This window comes from Grampus griseus, assembly GCF_964374135.1.
Source record: "Grampus griseus genome assembly, chromosome: 10".
Taxonomy (NCBI): domain Eukaryota; kingdom Metazoa; phylum Chordata; class Mammalia; order Artiodactyla; family Delphinidae; genus Grampus; species Grampus griseus.
Window position 1 is genome coordinate 76,712,140 of NC_139004.1, and position 17,031 is coordinate 76,729,170.

At 42.9% G+C, this 17,031-nt stretch overlaps 1 protein-coding gene across 2 annotated transcripts in view; it reads left to right on the forward strand.

Annotated features, from left to right (window-relative positions):
* The window catches only part of PTPRG (protein tyrosine phosphatase receptor type G), a 732,636-nt gene that overhangs the window by 432,140 nt on the left and 283,465 nt on the right, over positions 1 to 17,031 (forward strand). For both annotated transcript variants that reach the window (XM_082663439.1, XM_082663438.1), the window contains exon 4: positions 4,720 to 4,868. In XM_082663439.1, coding sequence (XP_082519565.1) covers positions 4,720 to 4,868 — 149 coding nt within the window. The remainder of the gene's footprint in view (positions 1 to 4,719; positions 4,869 to 17,031) is intronic.

The following is a 17,031-nucleotide window of genomic DNA, read 5'->3' on the forward strand; positions in this document are numbered from 1 at the left end:
TGAGTTGTATGAATTCTTTTGTATTTTGGACATTAACCCCTTACTGGATATATGAATTGCAAATATCTTTTCCCATTCAGTAGGTTGCCTTTTTGTTTTGATAATGGTTTCCTTTACTGTGCAGAAGCTTTTTAGTTTGATGTAGTCCCATTTGTTTATTTTTGCTTTTGTTTTTCTTGCTTTTGGAGTCATTCCGCAAAAGCATCGATAAGACCCATGTCAAAGAGCTTACTGCCTATGTTTTCTTCTAGGAATGTTATGGTTTCACGTCTTACATTCAAGTCTTTAATTCATTTTGAGTTAATTCTTGTGTATAATATAAGATAGTAGTCTAGTTTCTTTCTTTTGCATGTGACTGTCCAGTTTTCCCAACACTATTTATTGAAAAGATTGTCCTCATTCCATTGTACGTTCTTTGCTCCTTTGTTGTAAATTAACCGTCCGCATATGTGTGGGTTTATTTCTGGGCTTTTACAGTGCCATCTTCCTGCTATAATGTGGTGAATGAGTTACTGTTGTGGGCATTCTTCATGTGTCAACCCTTGTGATCTCATAACAAACTTGTGAAGTTGCTGTTGTATTATTCCAGTTTCACAGAATAGGAACTGAAGCACCCAGAAATGCAGTAACTTTCTCACAACTGATAGTGGCAGATCTAGGGCTCAAATTCAGACCCAACTGGCTCCAGAGTCTGACTTCGTTTATGCACCCATGCTCAGAATTTTACTTCCTGTATCAGGAGGATGTAGACTGCGAAGTCTGTGGGTGGCTACTGCTTTGGACTTTGGACTCCAGGTTAAAAACCCTGAATTTGAAGCTCCCAGTTTCTTCCACATCCTCCATCATTCTTCTTTAATTTCATCACAATGCATATTAGCAGTTGAACAACCAGAGGGGCCTCATTCTAGACAGTGCACTCCTAGGTACCTTCCCTGCCTTCTCCTCCTGGCCCATCTTTCTCCAGTCTTTAGCTGTTGCTTGCTACCTTCCTAAATGTCACCTTATCCAGATTCACTCTTGGTGCTACTGTTTTAAAATTTAAATTAAAATGTATTTATTCATTATTATCGTAGTATCGTTTACTTATTGTTTTTCAGTTGATGCACTTGATTTTAATTAAATGAATTGATTTTAAAGCAAAACATTTTATCAACACCTTAATGCAAAACGCTGTGCATTTGACAAGGATAGACTTATGTAAAAAATTATGTCTGTAATCTGTGAAAATAAATCAAAGGTACCAACGTTATTAAGTTCTAGCTTACGTATTTACTTTTCGGTAAAGGGGGAAATGAATGAGTATCGTTGAAAGGTGGAGGGCATATTAGCATCAAACTGGGATTTTCTTTTCACTGACGTGACTGAAAGAATAGAAATCATGGAAATCTGTGTTTTACTCAGTGTTTTAGTAAATTCAGAGCAGCCACTCAACACTTAACATCTCAAGTATTTGGGTCACACCTACCTTTGCTGTTTATTGTCCCTGCTCAAGGACACGTTTTGTTTTGTGGGAAAGACAATATTGCTTTAAAATGGAACTCTGGGGACTTCCCTGGTGGCCAGTGGTTAAGAATCCGCCCGCCAGTGCAGGGAACACAGGTTCGTGCCCTGGTCCGGGAAGATCCCACATGCCTCGGAGCAACTAAGCCCGTGCACCACAACTACTGAGCCTGTGTTCTAGAGCCTGCAAGTCACAACTACTGAGCCCGCCAGCCTAGGGCCCATGCTCCACAGCAAGAGAAGCCACTGCAATAAGAAGCCCGCGCACTGCAATGAGTAGCCCCTGCTCAACACAACTAGAGAAAGCCTGCGCACAGCAACAAAGACCCAATGTGGCCACATATAAATAAATAAATAAGTAAATTTAAAAACAAATTTTTTTTAATAAGTAAATGAAATGGAGCTCTGCCTGAAAACGGAGAGTTGCACCTGTGTGGTTGCCCTTCTGTGCTGCTGCATGAACTCCGACCACGTCTCTAGAAATTATTGGTAGGTGGACAAAAGCCCGCATTGGCTGTGTGCTTGCTGAATTTCTGGCACTGGGTTAAGTGCTTTCTGTGTGCGATTTCTTTCAGGCGTCAAAACAGTCTCACCAGCTAGGCACTGTTATTGCCATTTGAATAATGATGGAAACCAAGACACAGAGAAGTCAGGTAACTTGCCCAAGGTCACCCCGCTGTTAAGTGGCAGAATGAGATTCTAACCCAGGTCCGTCCATCCCGTGAGCTCATGGCCCTTCCTACATTCTGTGCTCCGCAGCGGCTACCTTTGGTACATTTTGTTGTGAAACAGAGCAGTGTTATCAGTGATCATCAGCAAAGTGTTGCATGGTGGCTGGGCAAGTTCTCTCTTTCCAGTGTTATATGTAAACAAAAATTTAGCCGCTTTCGGAAGGTGGGGGCAGTACATGCATGTAGTGTGCTGTGTGCTCTAGTGAGAAATACTGTAAAATGAAAAATGAGATTAGTGTTTCAGGTTGTACAGTTCCCTAATTATGCTTTTAATTATTCATGAAAAAGAAGTAAAATGACCCCTGACAGAGACATAAATGATTTAGGTAAAATCAAATATTTATAAGATGCTGCGGAGTCCCTGCATGATTGTAACAGATGCGCTCAAAATTCTTTGTCTTCATCTTTTGGATGCAAAATGTTATGGATAGAATCTGTAACCAGCTGTGAGTAATCAACAGTGTTAAAGACAATACTGAGCTAATTCATAGGTATTTGGGCTTTGGAACACTGGTTTAACACAATAGTTTGTCTTCTAAAATATATTGTGTTCTAGGGATCACCAAATGACAACCCCTCCTGCTAGTTCTTAGGTTTTTTAATGGTTGGAAAAAAATCAAAAGGAGAATATTCCATGACGTGTGAAAATTATATGCGAATTTTAATGTGGATAACTAAAGTTTTATCGGAATACAGCCTCACCCATTCATTTACATATTGTGTTTGGCTGCTTCTGGGCTACTAAGACCAAGTTAAGTGGTTACAGCAAGGGCCATAGGACCCACAAAGCCTTAAATATTTACTGTCTCACCTTTTACAGAAAAGTTTTGCCAAGCCTTCTTCTAAACCATGCGTAGCACACAGTAAAGGAACATGCCATAGCATGTTCAATCAGCATGAGAAACACTTGCTCTTATTTCATTTTATCCTTTAATTCTCTGTCCCACTAATTGAATGTTCACTGTAACTTTTTCAAAAGTTGCGAGAAAACTGCCTTTGAATGCAGTAAAAAGGGGTTATTACAAACAGGGTTCCATCACTTGCTCTTTTTTTTTTTAACGTCTTTATTGGAGTATAATTGCTTTACAATGGTGTGTTAGTTTCTGCTTTATAACAAAGTGAATCAGCTGTACATAAACATATATCCTCATATCTTGTCCCTCTTGTGTCTCCCTCCCACCCTCCCTATCCCACCCCTCTAAGTGGTCACAAAGCACCGAGCTGATCTCCTTGTGCTATTGGGCTGCTTCCCACTAGCTATGCTTCCCTTTTTACAGAGAAGTCCTGAAACTAATTGCACTTGTTTTAGAAATGGGTCATTAGTCTAGTCCCTGTCTTTTATGGAGACCTAATTTTCATGCAGGATTTCTCTCTAAGGCTTGAACTGGCATCTCTTTAGGAAGAGGAGACAATGAGGATACGAAAGCTTTTCCCTGACTTAAATGAGCTTAGCTTCCAATCACAGGCCATTTAGTATGTTGGTTGGCGCATTGGTCACAGGCCATTTGGTATGTTGGTTGGAGCGTTATGCGTATTCACCAGCCAATAAGTGTTTGTTAAATGAATGAGTGAATTCACTTTAGACAACAACAAAAAAGGGGGGGAATGTATGACTTATAAAATAAAATCTCTTTTTCATCCACTTGGATATTACATTCCTTTTGGAAAAATAATTTTTCTGGTAGTATCAGCCCAAGTTATTTGTTCTTGATTTCTCTTTTCTGTGTTTCAAGGAAGAGAGATGTGATTTTGAAATTTAGGATTTGAATTGATTGAGGTTTTCTATGTTAAGGACTTCTTATGTGTTCTTCCGGATGGGCTAAGCAAAATTTTCTTATGCTTAGAATTAAAAGACATATTAAAGTAAATCTACTTAGCTGCAGTTACTTGAGTGACTTAATGAGTAGAATTTTCACTATACTTTCCTGGACACCATTATCAAATATGAATCCCAATCCCAGCTGTTTTCCCACTGTTATTTCCTTAATATTGGTAGAACCTACAAATTTTATTTCCTGACGCCTTGCTTAAGTTTTCTGATCAAAGAAACATGTCTTCTGCAACTGACTTATATATATATTTCCCATCTCATTCCAGACCTTGAATCTTGGGATAGCCCCAGGAATCAGTGTTTAAAAAGGAAAAATAATTTTGATCTTCAAGCAGATTTACAGACCCTGATTCAGAGCCACTTACTCTATCATTGTCTGTTTTTTGTTTGTTTGTTTGTTTTTCCAACTGTGAAATGGTTAAGAAATTCTGAGACCATTCTCTGGGAATTTTCATGAGTTAGAGTCAACTGGCTCTTGAGAGCGTTCTGCAGCTAGAATGTGCTTATTTATTCAGACTAATGTTTTTGACTTGCTTTCTAACAGGTATATGGGAAGCAATTTCCATCATGTAATCATGAACTTTTATTTGAAGCACAGGAGCAATCTTTCAAGTGTGGTTTTGAAACTCATTGTCGTTTCCCTTCTGCTTTACACAGTTGCCATCCTTCTGAAAGACGACTATTTTGTCAGCGGTGCTGGCCTCCCTGGCAGATTCAAAGCTGAGAAGGTGGAATTTCATTGGGGCCACAGCAATGGTTCTGCAGGCTCTGAACACAGCATCAACGGCAGGCGGTTCCCTGTGGAGGTGAGAGAAACTTGAGATGTCAGGGGCAGCTGTGCTTTGGGTCTTGACATTAAAGAGATGCTTTGTCTTTACCCCCAGTCGTCTTGCAAATCAAACTTGTACTGTCCCTGCCTTTGTCTCTGGAAATCTTTTATATACAGCATGACAGCTAGATAGCCATCCTCAAGTTCCTCATCTTTGTTTAACTGGTGAAGCATGTAGACCTTGTGGGCGTCGTGGTTTGAGTAGACTCACCCCTGGTAGATGATTTCGGACCCTTTGTTTCATTCGATGTGGCTTCTTTGCCCTGTCCTTTCTGAAACCCTGCTTTCCAAAGTGACATTCTGTACGAAACTCTGGCCACTTCGTTTTCACCCTTTAGAAAACAGAAAAGGTAACCGATATGTGAAGGGGACTCAGAATCATCTCTCAGTAGGGAAGCTGCTTTAAGGTTTGTGTGATCTCCACGCTGTTGAGGAGGCAGCTGTGGCCATTGGTCGTATGACTCGCTGTTAACTTTGCGGGATTGACATTTTACCTCCTCTGAGTCAGTTTTCTCAAAGATCCGTGAAGAACGGGTAGTGCAGTAGATCATGTGTATCTTTTTGGCGACTGAGGGAGGGAGCTTGTTTCCAAACTCCGTTTTTAATCTTTGGTGGGGACAACACATCTGTTCCATTGCTAACCTTATTTTTGTACCTTTCCTCATGATCAGGATGTGAATATTCTTTCCTTGGGACAGACATATTTGTTGATTGTTTGGGTGCCCACGTGGTAAGCTTTACAGATTTGTGGAAGAACTGAGAGGGTTTGTACCCAAACCTGTGGCTGTACTCCAACATGGAGTGACAGCTCTTAGTGTTCTGTGACTTTAGTAAGTCATGACCTACTTGGGTCATCTGATGAATACTTTCAATCCTCCTCCATAGAGAAAAATCCATGTATGTACACACAGATTTGGGCATAATCTGTAGGGTTTCATCACTCACCCTCACTCCTCGAGCCCGTTCATGGATCCTTTAGACAACCTTGAACCTTAGGTGAAAAATCCCTTTAAGAGGAGAAAATCAATAGTATTTCTTAGTTTATAGATGCTTATATTCACATATCGATTTGTTTCTTATCCATGATTGCCTGAGAAACCAGAGATCACCATGCTGAGAAAGTGCTGCATATTTTTTTCTTGTTTTGAGCTGACAAATTCACAGTATCAAGTATTCTTCCCATATTAGGATTCCTCTATCCTTGGGACTTCCTGTCCTAGTCACATTAAAGTTTCTACTTAATGGGCTCTCTTTCTCCTTTTATGTTGAATGAATCATTTCTTAAAAATCTTAGCTTGATTTGTACTTGGAAAACTTGATTCCTAGAAGCCAAGTTGATCAGATTTTTTTAAGTTTAGGGTTTCTCTTTTGTTCCTGCTGGCCAGTTCCCGTTGGCGGTGTCGCTGAAGGGAGAATTTATGCCTAGCTAGCTTTGCTCTAAAGCTTCTTTATCCTAGAAATGGGTTGCCATTTGTTTAGTTAATGTTGTTCCGGACAAAAGACCTGTGCTTGGAAGTTTGAAAACTTAATTTGGCCGCTGCCTTGGAAAAGAAAAACTCTGGAGGAAGGAACTGGGAACTTCTGCCTCATTCCTAATCACAGTCCCTAACGCCTGTCTCCTCCTATTTGAGTCTGGAAAAATGAATAGATTAGATGCATATTCTTTTGAAAACTTATTACTTTAAATACATTTTGTTTTTTACTCAAAGATGGCCATGAAATTCAGAAACTAGTTACAAACGGGAGCTACAATGCCCAGACTTATTTTTGACCGAGCTATTCGAATTTATTTCTTCTAAGTCATGTCACATGGTAAGGCTGCCTCTATTAATTGGGTGCTTCATTGAAGCCCATCTGGTTCATAGCTTGTTTTTTTTTTTCCTAATGTGATAAACATGTTAAATTACTTAGTGGTTGTATTTGGAGGAACTTGAATTTCAGAGATTAAAGGTAACGGGAGCAAATTGAACTATAAAATATGCACAGAAAAGTTGCTCACTTTTGCGGAAGACATGTCTGTGATATGTTAAATTGTTTTATTTGAGTTCTTTATTAACACCAGCTCTCTCTGAGATTTTTACACTGTTTGAGCATCTCAGACTTGGTTTATGTCTTTCCACATAACTACAATGCTTTTCAAGAAATTAAAATGAAAGTGAGAAAATTATAATGTACCATGTAGTAATCTATCCGCGTTGGGGACATTATTTATTTTATATAGAGTCAGAGAAGAGTCATTGTGGAAGATTGGGATAGGATTGGTAGAATACAGCATTGGTTCTCAACTAGAGACAGTATCCTCCCCCTCAGAGGACATTACGTGTTTTCGGGGGACGTTTCTGGTTGTCACTGTTGTGGGCATTGATACGCTACCAGCATCTAGTGGATAGAGGCCGGGGACGCTGCTCAACATCCCAGTTCATAGGACAGCCCCACCACAAAGAATTATCCAGCCAACGTGTCACTATTGGGAGACTCTAGGGTAGAGAACGCAGTATGTTTAGTGGAATCCAGACTTCCTTTACTCATGTGGCGTCATTTGAAGTAGATTTAAATAAAGAAGACTCAGGGCAAAGTTGTTCCATCCTCTTGCAGCTTTTTTTTTTTTTTTTTTTTTTTGCGGTACACGGGCCTCTCACTGCTGTGGCCTCTCCCGCTGCGGAGCACAGGCTCCGGACGCGCAGGCTCAGCGGCCATGGCTCACGGGCCCCACGTGGGATCCTCCCGGACCAGGGCACGAACCCGTGTCCCCTGCATCAGCAGGCGGACTCTCAACCACTGCGCCACCAGGGAAGCCCCCTCTTGCAGCTTTTGGAGAGGAAATGTACCTTGCTTTATGGGTCAGAGCATTGCTGGTCCTGGTTTCTTTCGATTCCATTTGGGATAAAGTCATGACCTTGGGTATCTTACCAGCTCCCTCGGTGCTCCAGTGCTGCAGGTTGAATTTTAAGCATATGCCCCACAAGACTCTGGATCTGCTCCTTGAGGGTAAATTGCAACAAACCCAACTTTGTAGGTTTTGCTGCTTCCCAGGAATTCTTTGAGGTCATCTACAACAACTTTGTACACATTGAGAAATTAAACGTCTCCACACTTTCCTGGCTGAAATCCTGGACTCAGCCTTGTAGTTCCTATACTTAAAAACATCCAGTCTAGGGCTTCCCTGGTGGCGCAGTGGTTGAGAGTCCGCCTGCCGATGCAGGGGACACGGGTTCATGCCCCGGTCCGGGAAGATCCCACATGCCGCGGAGCGTCTGGGCCCGTGAGCCATGGCCGCTGAGCCTGCGCATCCGGAGCCTGTGCTCTGCAGCGGGAGAGGCCGCGGCAGTGAGAGGCCAGCATACCGCCAAAAAAACCCCACAACATCCAGTCTAGTAGAAAAAAAATGTCCTTGTGAAAACGAAACAAAAGTCTTTAAATAGCAGCGTTCTTTATAGCTCAGTTAAAATTAGAAAAGAAAGTTGGAATCAGATAAGGCTAGAAGACTAGACCCACTTTGGATCCTCAGAGGCACTCACCTCCTATTTATTCAGCTTTATCTCTTGTCTAGCAGCAAATTTTTCTTGAGTGCCTTCTGTCATGTGGGTGCTGGGTTACAAAGCTGAAGAGGAAAGAGAGTCCCACCCTCAAGATATTTATACTCTAGTCATGACACAGAAACTGACCGAAGAGTCCCATAAACAGCTGTGTAATATCAGTTGTGATATAGTCTCTGAAGGAGAGGGACGTTTTGTCATGAGACAGAAGACCTTGGTGGAGACAGATACTTATTAAGAGGGAAAAGATTAATTGGAGCCTGCCCATAGAACAGGGGTGTGCAAAGGCCCTGAGACAGGTGATACTTGGTACATTTAAGGAGTAAAGAGAGATCAATGGGGATTTTGATAGGTAGGATAATACCCCTCCCCCAAAAAATGTCCACTCACTAATTCCTGAAAATTGTGAATGTATTTATTCCTTTACATGGCAAAAGGGACTTTGCAGATGTGATTAAGCATCCTTAAAGTCAAAAGGCTCAAAATATTCCTGTGATTAAAATAGTAGTCCTGTTTGAGTTCTTCTGTGGCCACTCCTCTTTGTATTATCTGTCCAACCACAGGTATCTGTGACGGCTACTACCCTATCCTAAATATTCTCCCTACCCCACACTTATTCCCTGTTTTAAATAAGGGTTCATGTAACACTAACAGGAATTGAATCATGCGGTATTTCCACTGATAACTGAAGTTGGAGGTAGTGCATACAGAAACCTCCAGATAAAACCCTCTGAGAGCTCCATTAAGGTAGAGGTTCATTGCATGCTTGTTGTCTGAGGTAATTAAAATCTTGTTTATTACAATAAGAGATCCAGGAGTTGTTGATTCAGACTTACTGGTGCTTTATGAGTTGAAGTCTTCAGTAAGCTTAAATGATCCAAATTAATTGTGTGTGCCCTTTCCAGTGAAACTCACAGCTGGTTTATTTCAGCTCAGTTTAGAGCATCTTAGCAAGTGAGTAGAAGAAAATACATTTTTCCTAATATGTACCATGCACACGCTACCATATGGTACAGGTCTGCAGTCCCTTAGGCGAGACCCTTGAGGCCAGATGTTTTAGAATTCGGAGTCGTTTTTAGAAAGGCATGATGGTGCATATGCCATTTATATTTACAGAAGACACATAGTGGGGTCTGGGCCTATACCCCTTGAATGCATTCATATTTCTGCAGCATGCGGATGAATATTCACACTAAGGGGGAAATATCAATATTCAACGTAGCTTCACATCTCTTCACATCAGATTTTACTGCTGAATTAGTTTTTGCACCATAAATATCAGTAATAACAGAACACCTGTGTTTTAAAAACTAGGTCCATAGCGTGGCACTGCTTGTTCATGTTCCAAAGAGCGAAGGTTATTACCACTCATGACACAAGCACACTGAATTATTTGTCTCCCTGCTGGGCTGGATATGTCTGGGTACTACTCTCACCCTGCTCTCTGCTCTGTCCTGGTATTGTACAACATTCTTAGTCCAAGTTAAGGTTTGTCCAGGGGACAAGAAGCTGCTAGTGTTAGACTGAACTTGTTCTGTGATTGGTTCCCACTGAACATTCTGTTTGAGCCTGCAGTTGCCTTCAGTATCCACGTCTGTGGGTATGTTACCTCCACCGGCTCTGTATTCCCTCCTGTCTGTCCAGCCCCTACCTTCCTACCTAGAGTCAGACTAATGATTTGCTTTTCATTTTGTGAACTGGATCTTGGTTCTTCCAGTGCTTCTGTCACATTCCAGTTAGATGGTTGTCTTGCACTGGACCCCTAGGTTATGTCCAGGTGACCTGCATCTGCCTTCCCTGTCCCAGGTGAGCTTATGCACTTGTGACACACGCAGAGGCCTCACCCCGTGTCACCCTCTCTCCACTCATGCAAGCATGGCAGGTACTGCGCAACTCAGAGGTGGACCAGTCCAGCTAGGGATCGAGCTGCCACATTAAGTCCTGGCTTCAGTGGAGTGACATTCTAGTACAGGACTAAGGGGGATGAGTGCAGTTTGCCTGGCGCTCGTTCGTGTATCCCCGCTTTTCTGCTGGAAATAAAGGTTGCCATATGAAATGCCTTCTTGAAAATTTACTTTATGCATCGGCATACCAAAGGCTTTTAGAAGTCCTCCATTGAGGAAATCTGTTTGACTGTATTTAAATCAGTGTTTTTCCAAACTCACGTGACCAGTGTAAGTTAGCACTATCACTCTTTTGGAAATGAGGTTCATAACTTTCTCCTTTCCTCCTTTAACCCATATTCCTTGTAAGAAATGGAGTCCTGTTCTAATAAATGTTTTCAGAGAACACCAATCATGATCTGGATTTCCATTATTTTGAAAACTATAAAACCAAGAAGGCTTGTTCACAAAACAATTGTTTGGTGTCTCTGAACTCAATATTATATTGCTTTGTCATTAGAGAAAACTAATTGAAGGAAGTCATTGTCATTGAAGGAAGATTGAGACTTTTTCTATTAAAAATAACTTTGGGGGCTTCCCTGGTGGCACAGTGGTTGAGAGTCCGCCTGCTTATGCAGGGGACACGGGTTCGTGCCCTGGTCCAGGAAGATCCCACATGCCGCAGAGCGGCTGGGCCCGTGAGCCATGGCCGCTGAGCCTGCGCGTCCGGAGCCTGTGCTCCGCAATGGGAGAGGCCACAACAGTGAGAGGCCCGCATACCACAAAAAAAAAAAAAAAAAAAAAAAGAAGAAGAACATTTGAGTAGGCCCCAGTACTTAGAGTGTGCTCAGTGGAGAAGTGCATGCCTGATTGTACAAAGCCAGAGAGCGGGTTTTGTGAGGCGGAAGCAGCCTTGGTCCCTTCGTGATGTCTGACAGTTCTCGTCACACACAGTCATCCTGAGATGTGAACTTGACTCAGGACTGTTTGATGGTGTGTCACCAACATGTGGGGCGCTGGTAACTGTTTGGATCGTACTGAGAATCTCAGATGAGCAGATGACACCATCTGAAAAGAAACTTGGTTAAATTGGAGGTATTCTCAATATAGAAACTTGAAGACCCCATGAGTGGGCGGGGCGCGGGGCTTGTATAACCAAAAAGCAGGCTTAGGGGGCCGTGGTGGTGTTGGAGGGTGGGGCTGGTGTTACCGACTCGGGTCCTTGGACTCTTGAAGGAATAGAAATTGATAAGAGGCCACGTGAGTAATTCAGGCAAGCCTTTACTGGGACTGGTCCTGAGGGAGCCCTAGGAGGTCAGGCTGGTTCCTTAAATGGGGTGAGGGTGGGGGGCTGATCGGGCTGGAGGGGTGGCGTTGGTGGTCTGCCTGCCCCCTCGGTGGCGCTGTCTACAGAGTTCATATGCAATACCCTGCTTGTGCTCTTGCATCTCAGAAATGGCAGTTGGGTTTTGGCCCTTTGGTATCTTATTGTTCATCATTGCCCCGACTGGGACTGCTGCATGCATGAAGTCATTTTCTAGACCCTTATCGTTTCTTTGTATTTTGTTGCTTGAGGAGACGTTTGTCCCGGAGCAAGCACTGCAGTAAAGGGTCCCAGGTCCCAGCCTGTCTCACTGGTGGTTGTGCTTGTAACATGATACTGTAGACACCATTTAATAAGCTTTACCTATGTCTGGAATGTTTCAGATCTCACCAGCCTTATGAAAGAGGTGCTCTTACTGTACCCTGCTTACAGATGGCACGACTGAGCTTCAGGGACGCTGAGTGGCTCGGCTGGGGTTTACTACTAGTACTCCAGAATCTGGGTTCCTCTGTCTCCAAAATCATTCATTTTATTTGATAAGTTATTTCATTGTTTTTCTTGTCATCAGTATAGGTTGTTTTTAGACTGACCAATGCAGTAGAAATAATTTTGTTGTAATCGTTTTTTGCGGTACGCAGGCCTCAGTGTTGTGGCCTCTCCTGTTGCGGAGCACAGGCTCCGGATGCGCAGGCTCAGCGGCCACGGCTCACGGGCCCAGCCGCTCCGCGGCACGTGGGATCTTCCCGGACCGGGGCACGAACCCACGTCCCCTGCATCGGCAGGCGGACTCTCAACCACTGCGCCACCAGGGAAGCCCTTTTGTTGTAATCTTAACCACTGTTTATTGTGTAATAGGAGAGGGGAAAAAAAAAAAAATCAAAGGGCTTCAAATGTTCAAAGATGGCTGAACCAGTAGTAAAACATACAAAGAGGAGAAGTAAAGGGAACAGAAAATGCCATCAGCTCTTTGGGTAGAGATACCTGTAGCAAATACTCCACATTTTATCTGCCTTGACCACTTCAGTCTATTTTTTATCATGTCAAGAGCGACGCTGTCTGATAGGAAATAGAATGCGAGCCATACATGGTAATTTAAAATTTTCGGTTAGCCACCTTACAAGAGGTAAAAAGAAAGACATGATTTTAATAATTCATTTTATTCTATACAATTTATATTATACAGTAATAATCATTGTTACGATTTTAATCATCTATTATTTTTACCCAATTTTACCCATTAAAATTTTCTATTTCAACATGTAATCAAGATGAAAAGTTATTACTGAGATATTCTACATTTTTGTTTGTACTGTCTTTGAAATCGGTGTGCATTTTACACTCAGAGCACATCCCGAGTCAGACTGGCCGCATTTCAGAGGCTCAGGACCCACATACAGCTGTGGCTACCGTACCCGAAATGCGCCAGACTTAAGGGTTCCAGACCTCAGTAACGAAACTGAGATAATAAACCAGCCAGAAGACTAACAGAAATTCTCTCAGAGGAATCTTTATGCTGAATCTGTGGTGATTTTTACACTTTTTCTCTTCCAACAGAAAAAAAGGTAATCAGTAGTTGACTTTTATATTGGAGTCTGACTTGGTTGTTGAAGAGCAGGTTTTCTCTTTTTCCTTTATAAGCTTTCAGGTTGTTTCCCATTATTTATTTTCACAACGTGCGTTCCTGGGGCCTTGGACACTGTTCTTCTCAGGATCCATTTGCAGGCTGGGGAAGCCACATAGAGCTGGTTAGGGAGACCTTTGTGCCGAGGGCAGGGATGGACCTCAGGCGGCCAGATCAGATGTATTGTCAGTTCAGGTCAAGAGGATTTATGGGCATCTGGCTCAGAAAGCCACCCCACACCTCCACTTTTCTTTTGTCCTGTCAAAATTTGAACAGGAAGGTTTCAAGCCATCTTAAATCTAAAGCCTTTAAGAAGTTCTGTAGTGCCGACGTCACTCAGAAAGGACAGTTGGAAAGATTTATAAGGAATAGAAAGAAGTCAAGATTGAAAGGAAGTCTATTTCCTCTCTCGCCTTTAAATCCCCGGCATAGAATTTCATAGTGCCCACTTTAATGGGATGGGAATGGATTCCTAAACCTTCCATCTCCGGATTGTATGGCCTGGCGCTGTATGCAGCACAGATATTCCTCTGGGTACATTTCCTGCGATATACGGAGACCAGCTGGGCAAAGTTACCAAAACCCTATTTTAGTTAAAAAAAATAAAATTTTATCTCTTAAATGTTTGAGGATATCTTAGAAGACAAGGCTGTAAAAAAAACTCAGGTTAATACATGAAAGATACTTGGGTTAATAGTAAAATAACTTCTAAATTCCAGCTCTTTCTATACAGACAGAACTTTGATTTTTGAATTTCCCTATTAAAACCTTTACTGCATTGGTTTATAAAAAATTCAGTGTGCAGGGAATCTTCTTAATTGACGCTTCATTGTTCACCATTCTCTGATCAGGGAAGGCTCTGAGTGAAAGGAAACCCATCCCATGATCTTCTGACATTTCTCAGCCTGACTCTGCCTTTGAATTTGCCTGTCTCTATCTCTGTCTTCTTTTTTCTTTCTCTTTTTTCATCACTTTATTTATTTGTATTTATTTTCTGGCAGCGTAAGTGTGGGCTGCAATATCATAACTATACGTAGGTAGCGCCCTTAGAAAAATATGCCCCTAGTCTGTTTTCTAGGTTCTTGTTAGTGGGTCTCAATGCTCTGTGTAAAAAGTGATCTGTCGTCAGATATGTTTAGGAAACGCTGCATGATATGTCTTCCTCTTATAGATTGATAATAAGCCAATACAGTAAAACTCTTGAGAAATATTCCAGTAGAGAAACCTGCATAGTTTTCATTTAACTGGAGTCTCCCCAACTCAGGTGACCATGGAACTCTTCTTATTTGTATCTCCTGCGGGACTAATGATGAAGGGAATGAATACACGGGGACAGGCAGTGTCAGGTAGTTCCACAGAGAGTCCTTTTCTGTGTCTGGATGCCGTCTATATAAATGTTCAAATGACTTCCTTACACTCTGCCTTAGTTTCTAAATTATCGACAGTGTTTGCTTGTTCAGTTGGTGAACAGAGCCTTCTCTGCATGGGACAGAAAGTGCCCTGGCCTCAAGGGACCTTTATTTCAGCAGGTGCTAGGGCCCTGAGGCCAAAGCCTGCCTCTCCTGCTTGAGCAGGCAAGGGCAGAGTGATAGGAACGAAGTCAGCAAAATAGTCAAGGTTCCGATGATATGAGGCCTGTGGACCATGGGAAGCTCTGTAGTTTTTACTCTAGGCCAGATGGGAAGCCCTTGGAATGTTCTCAGTAGAGGAGCGGCGCTATCTGGCTTATATTTTACAAGGATCCTTCTGGCTGCACTTGCACGTGGAGAACAGACGTCAGAAGATGATTATAATATTTCAAGAGAGATGATGTTGGCATGTGCCAGAGATGGGGACAGTGGGAAGAGGTTGAATTCTGGTTGTTTTGAGGGAAGAGCGTATCAATCGAGACGAAGTATGATATTGACGTTATCTTAGAAAATTTGTATTTCTTGGTTAGGAAAAAAAACAATTTGAGGAGAGAAAATTGTGGGTCACTGAACAGTCTGTAGTATTTTATCGCATTTCATTCAGTTTTTAAAAATTCTTTTAAATCTCTATGTCATCTTCAAATTGTACTTGTGTAATAGGTATTATATACCAGTTTTGATTACATACTATATGTTATACACTAGGGAAGAATGTAGCGTGGGGAAATGATTAAACATGACAATGATAAAAACAAAGCCCATCTTGGAAGGCTTCATTTGAGTTAATAGATGTAAAGTGCTCTCAGCAGGACTGGAACATTCTAAGAGCTTATTCAGTATTCCCATTATCATTATGTGTGAATCCTCTCCTTCCGTGAGGCAGCAGATCCTTAATCCATCCGTTTACTTTCTTTTCCACTATTTCCACCCAGGTTGAAGCCATCACCGTCTCTGACTTTGACCAGTGTTATAATTTCTTAACAGGTCCATCTTGCCGCTGCAACAGTCCACTCCTTATCCAGTAACCAAAGTTTTCTTATAAACACTTGAATTGCATTACATTGTTTTCTTTAAAATCCTCCACCAGGGGCTTCCCTGGTGGCGCAGTGGTTGAGAGTCCGCCTGCCGATGCAGGGGACACGGGTTCGTGCCCCGGTCCAGGAAGATCTCACATGCCGCGGAGCGGCTGGGCCCGTGAGCCATGGCCACTGAGCCTGCGCGTCCGGAGCCTGTGCTCCGTAACGGGAGAGGCCACAACAGTGAGAGGCCTGCGTACCACAAAAAAAAAAAGAAAAAAAAAAATCCTCCACCAGTTTCTGATCCCATGTTGAACAAATTCCAAAATCCGGCCTCGCCATGCAGAGCCTACTTGATCTGGCTCCTACTCCCCGACCCCCCTTTTTCACTGACTGTTTCCTCAGTCCAGAATATTCTCTCCCTGTTTATCGCTTCTCGTAGCTCATTCCTTCCCTGATCCTACCCGTTATCAGTTGCACGCTGTCTCCCCTCCCAACTCAGCCACTTTCTTTCCTGTTACCCACTTTCATTTTCTTCACAGCACCTATCACTTTTTGAAATTGCTTATTGATTTACTTATTTATTTTTTTATAAATTTGTTTATTTTATTTATTTATTTTTGGCCGCGTTGGGTCTTCGTTGCTGCACGTGGACTTTCTCTAGTTGCGGTGAGCAGGGAGCTGCTCTTAGTTGCGGTGCGCGGGCTTCTCATTGCAGTGGCTACTCTTTGCGGTGGCTTCTCTTGTTGTGGAGCACAGGCTCTAGGCACGTGAGCTTCAGCAGTTGTGGCTCACGGGCTCAGTAGTTGTGGCTCGCAGGCTCTAGAGCTCAGGCTCAGTAGTTGTGGCGCACGGGCTTAGCTGCTCCGCGGCATATAGGATCTTCCTGGCCCAGGGCCCAAACCCCTGTCCCCTGCATTGGCAGGCAGATTCTTTTCTTTTTTTTTTTTTTTTTGCAGTACGTGCAATGTGAGGTCCTCTCACTGTTGTGGCCTCTCCCGTTGCGGAGCACAGGCTCCGGATGCGCAGGCTCAGTGGCCATGGCTCATGGGCCCAGCCGCTCCATGGCATGTGGGATCTTCCCGGACCGGGGCACGAACCCGTGTCCCCTGCATCGGCAGGCAGACTCTCAACCACTGTGCCATAAGGGGAGCCCGGCAGGCAGATTCTTAACCACTGTGCCACCAGGGAAGCCCTGTTTACTTGTCTATTAACTCACTCCCCCTCCCCCACCCATGTACACTGCATGTAAGCTTCTGGAGGAGAGAGGGGTCTGTCCGTCATGTTCCCTCCTGCATCTAGGCTGCTGCTGGATATGGTCCCATAAAAGGGTGAGCAGTAATATGTATGA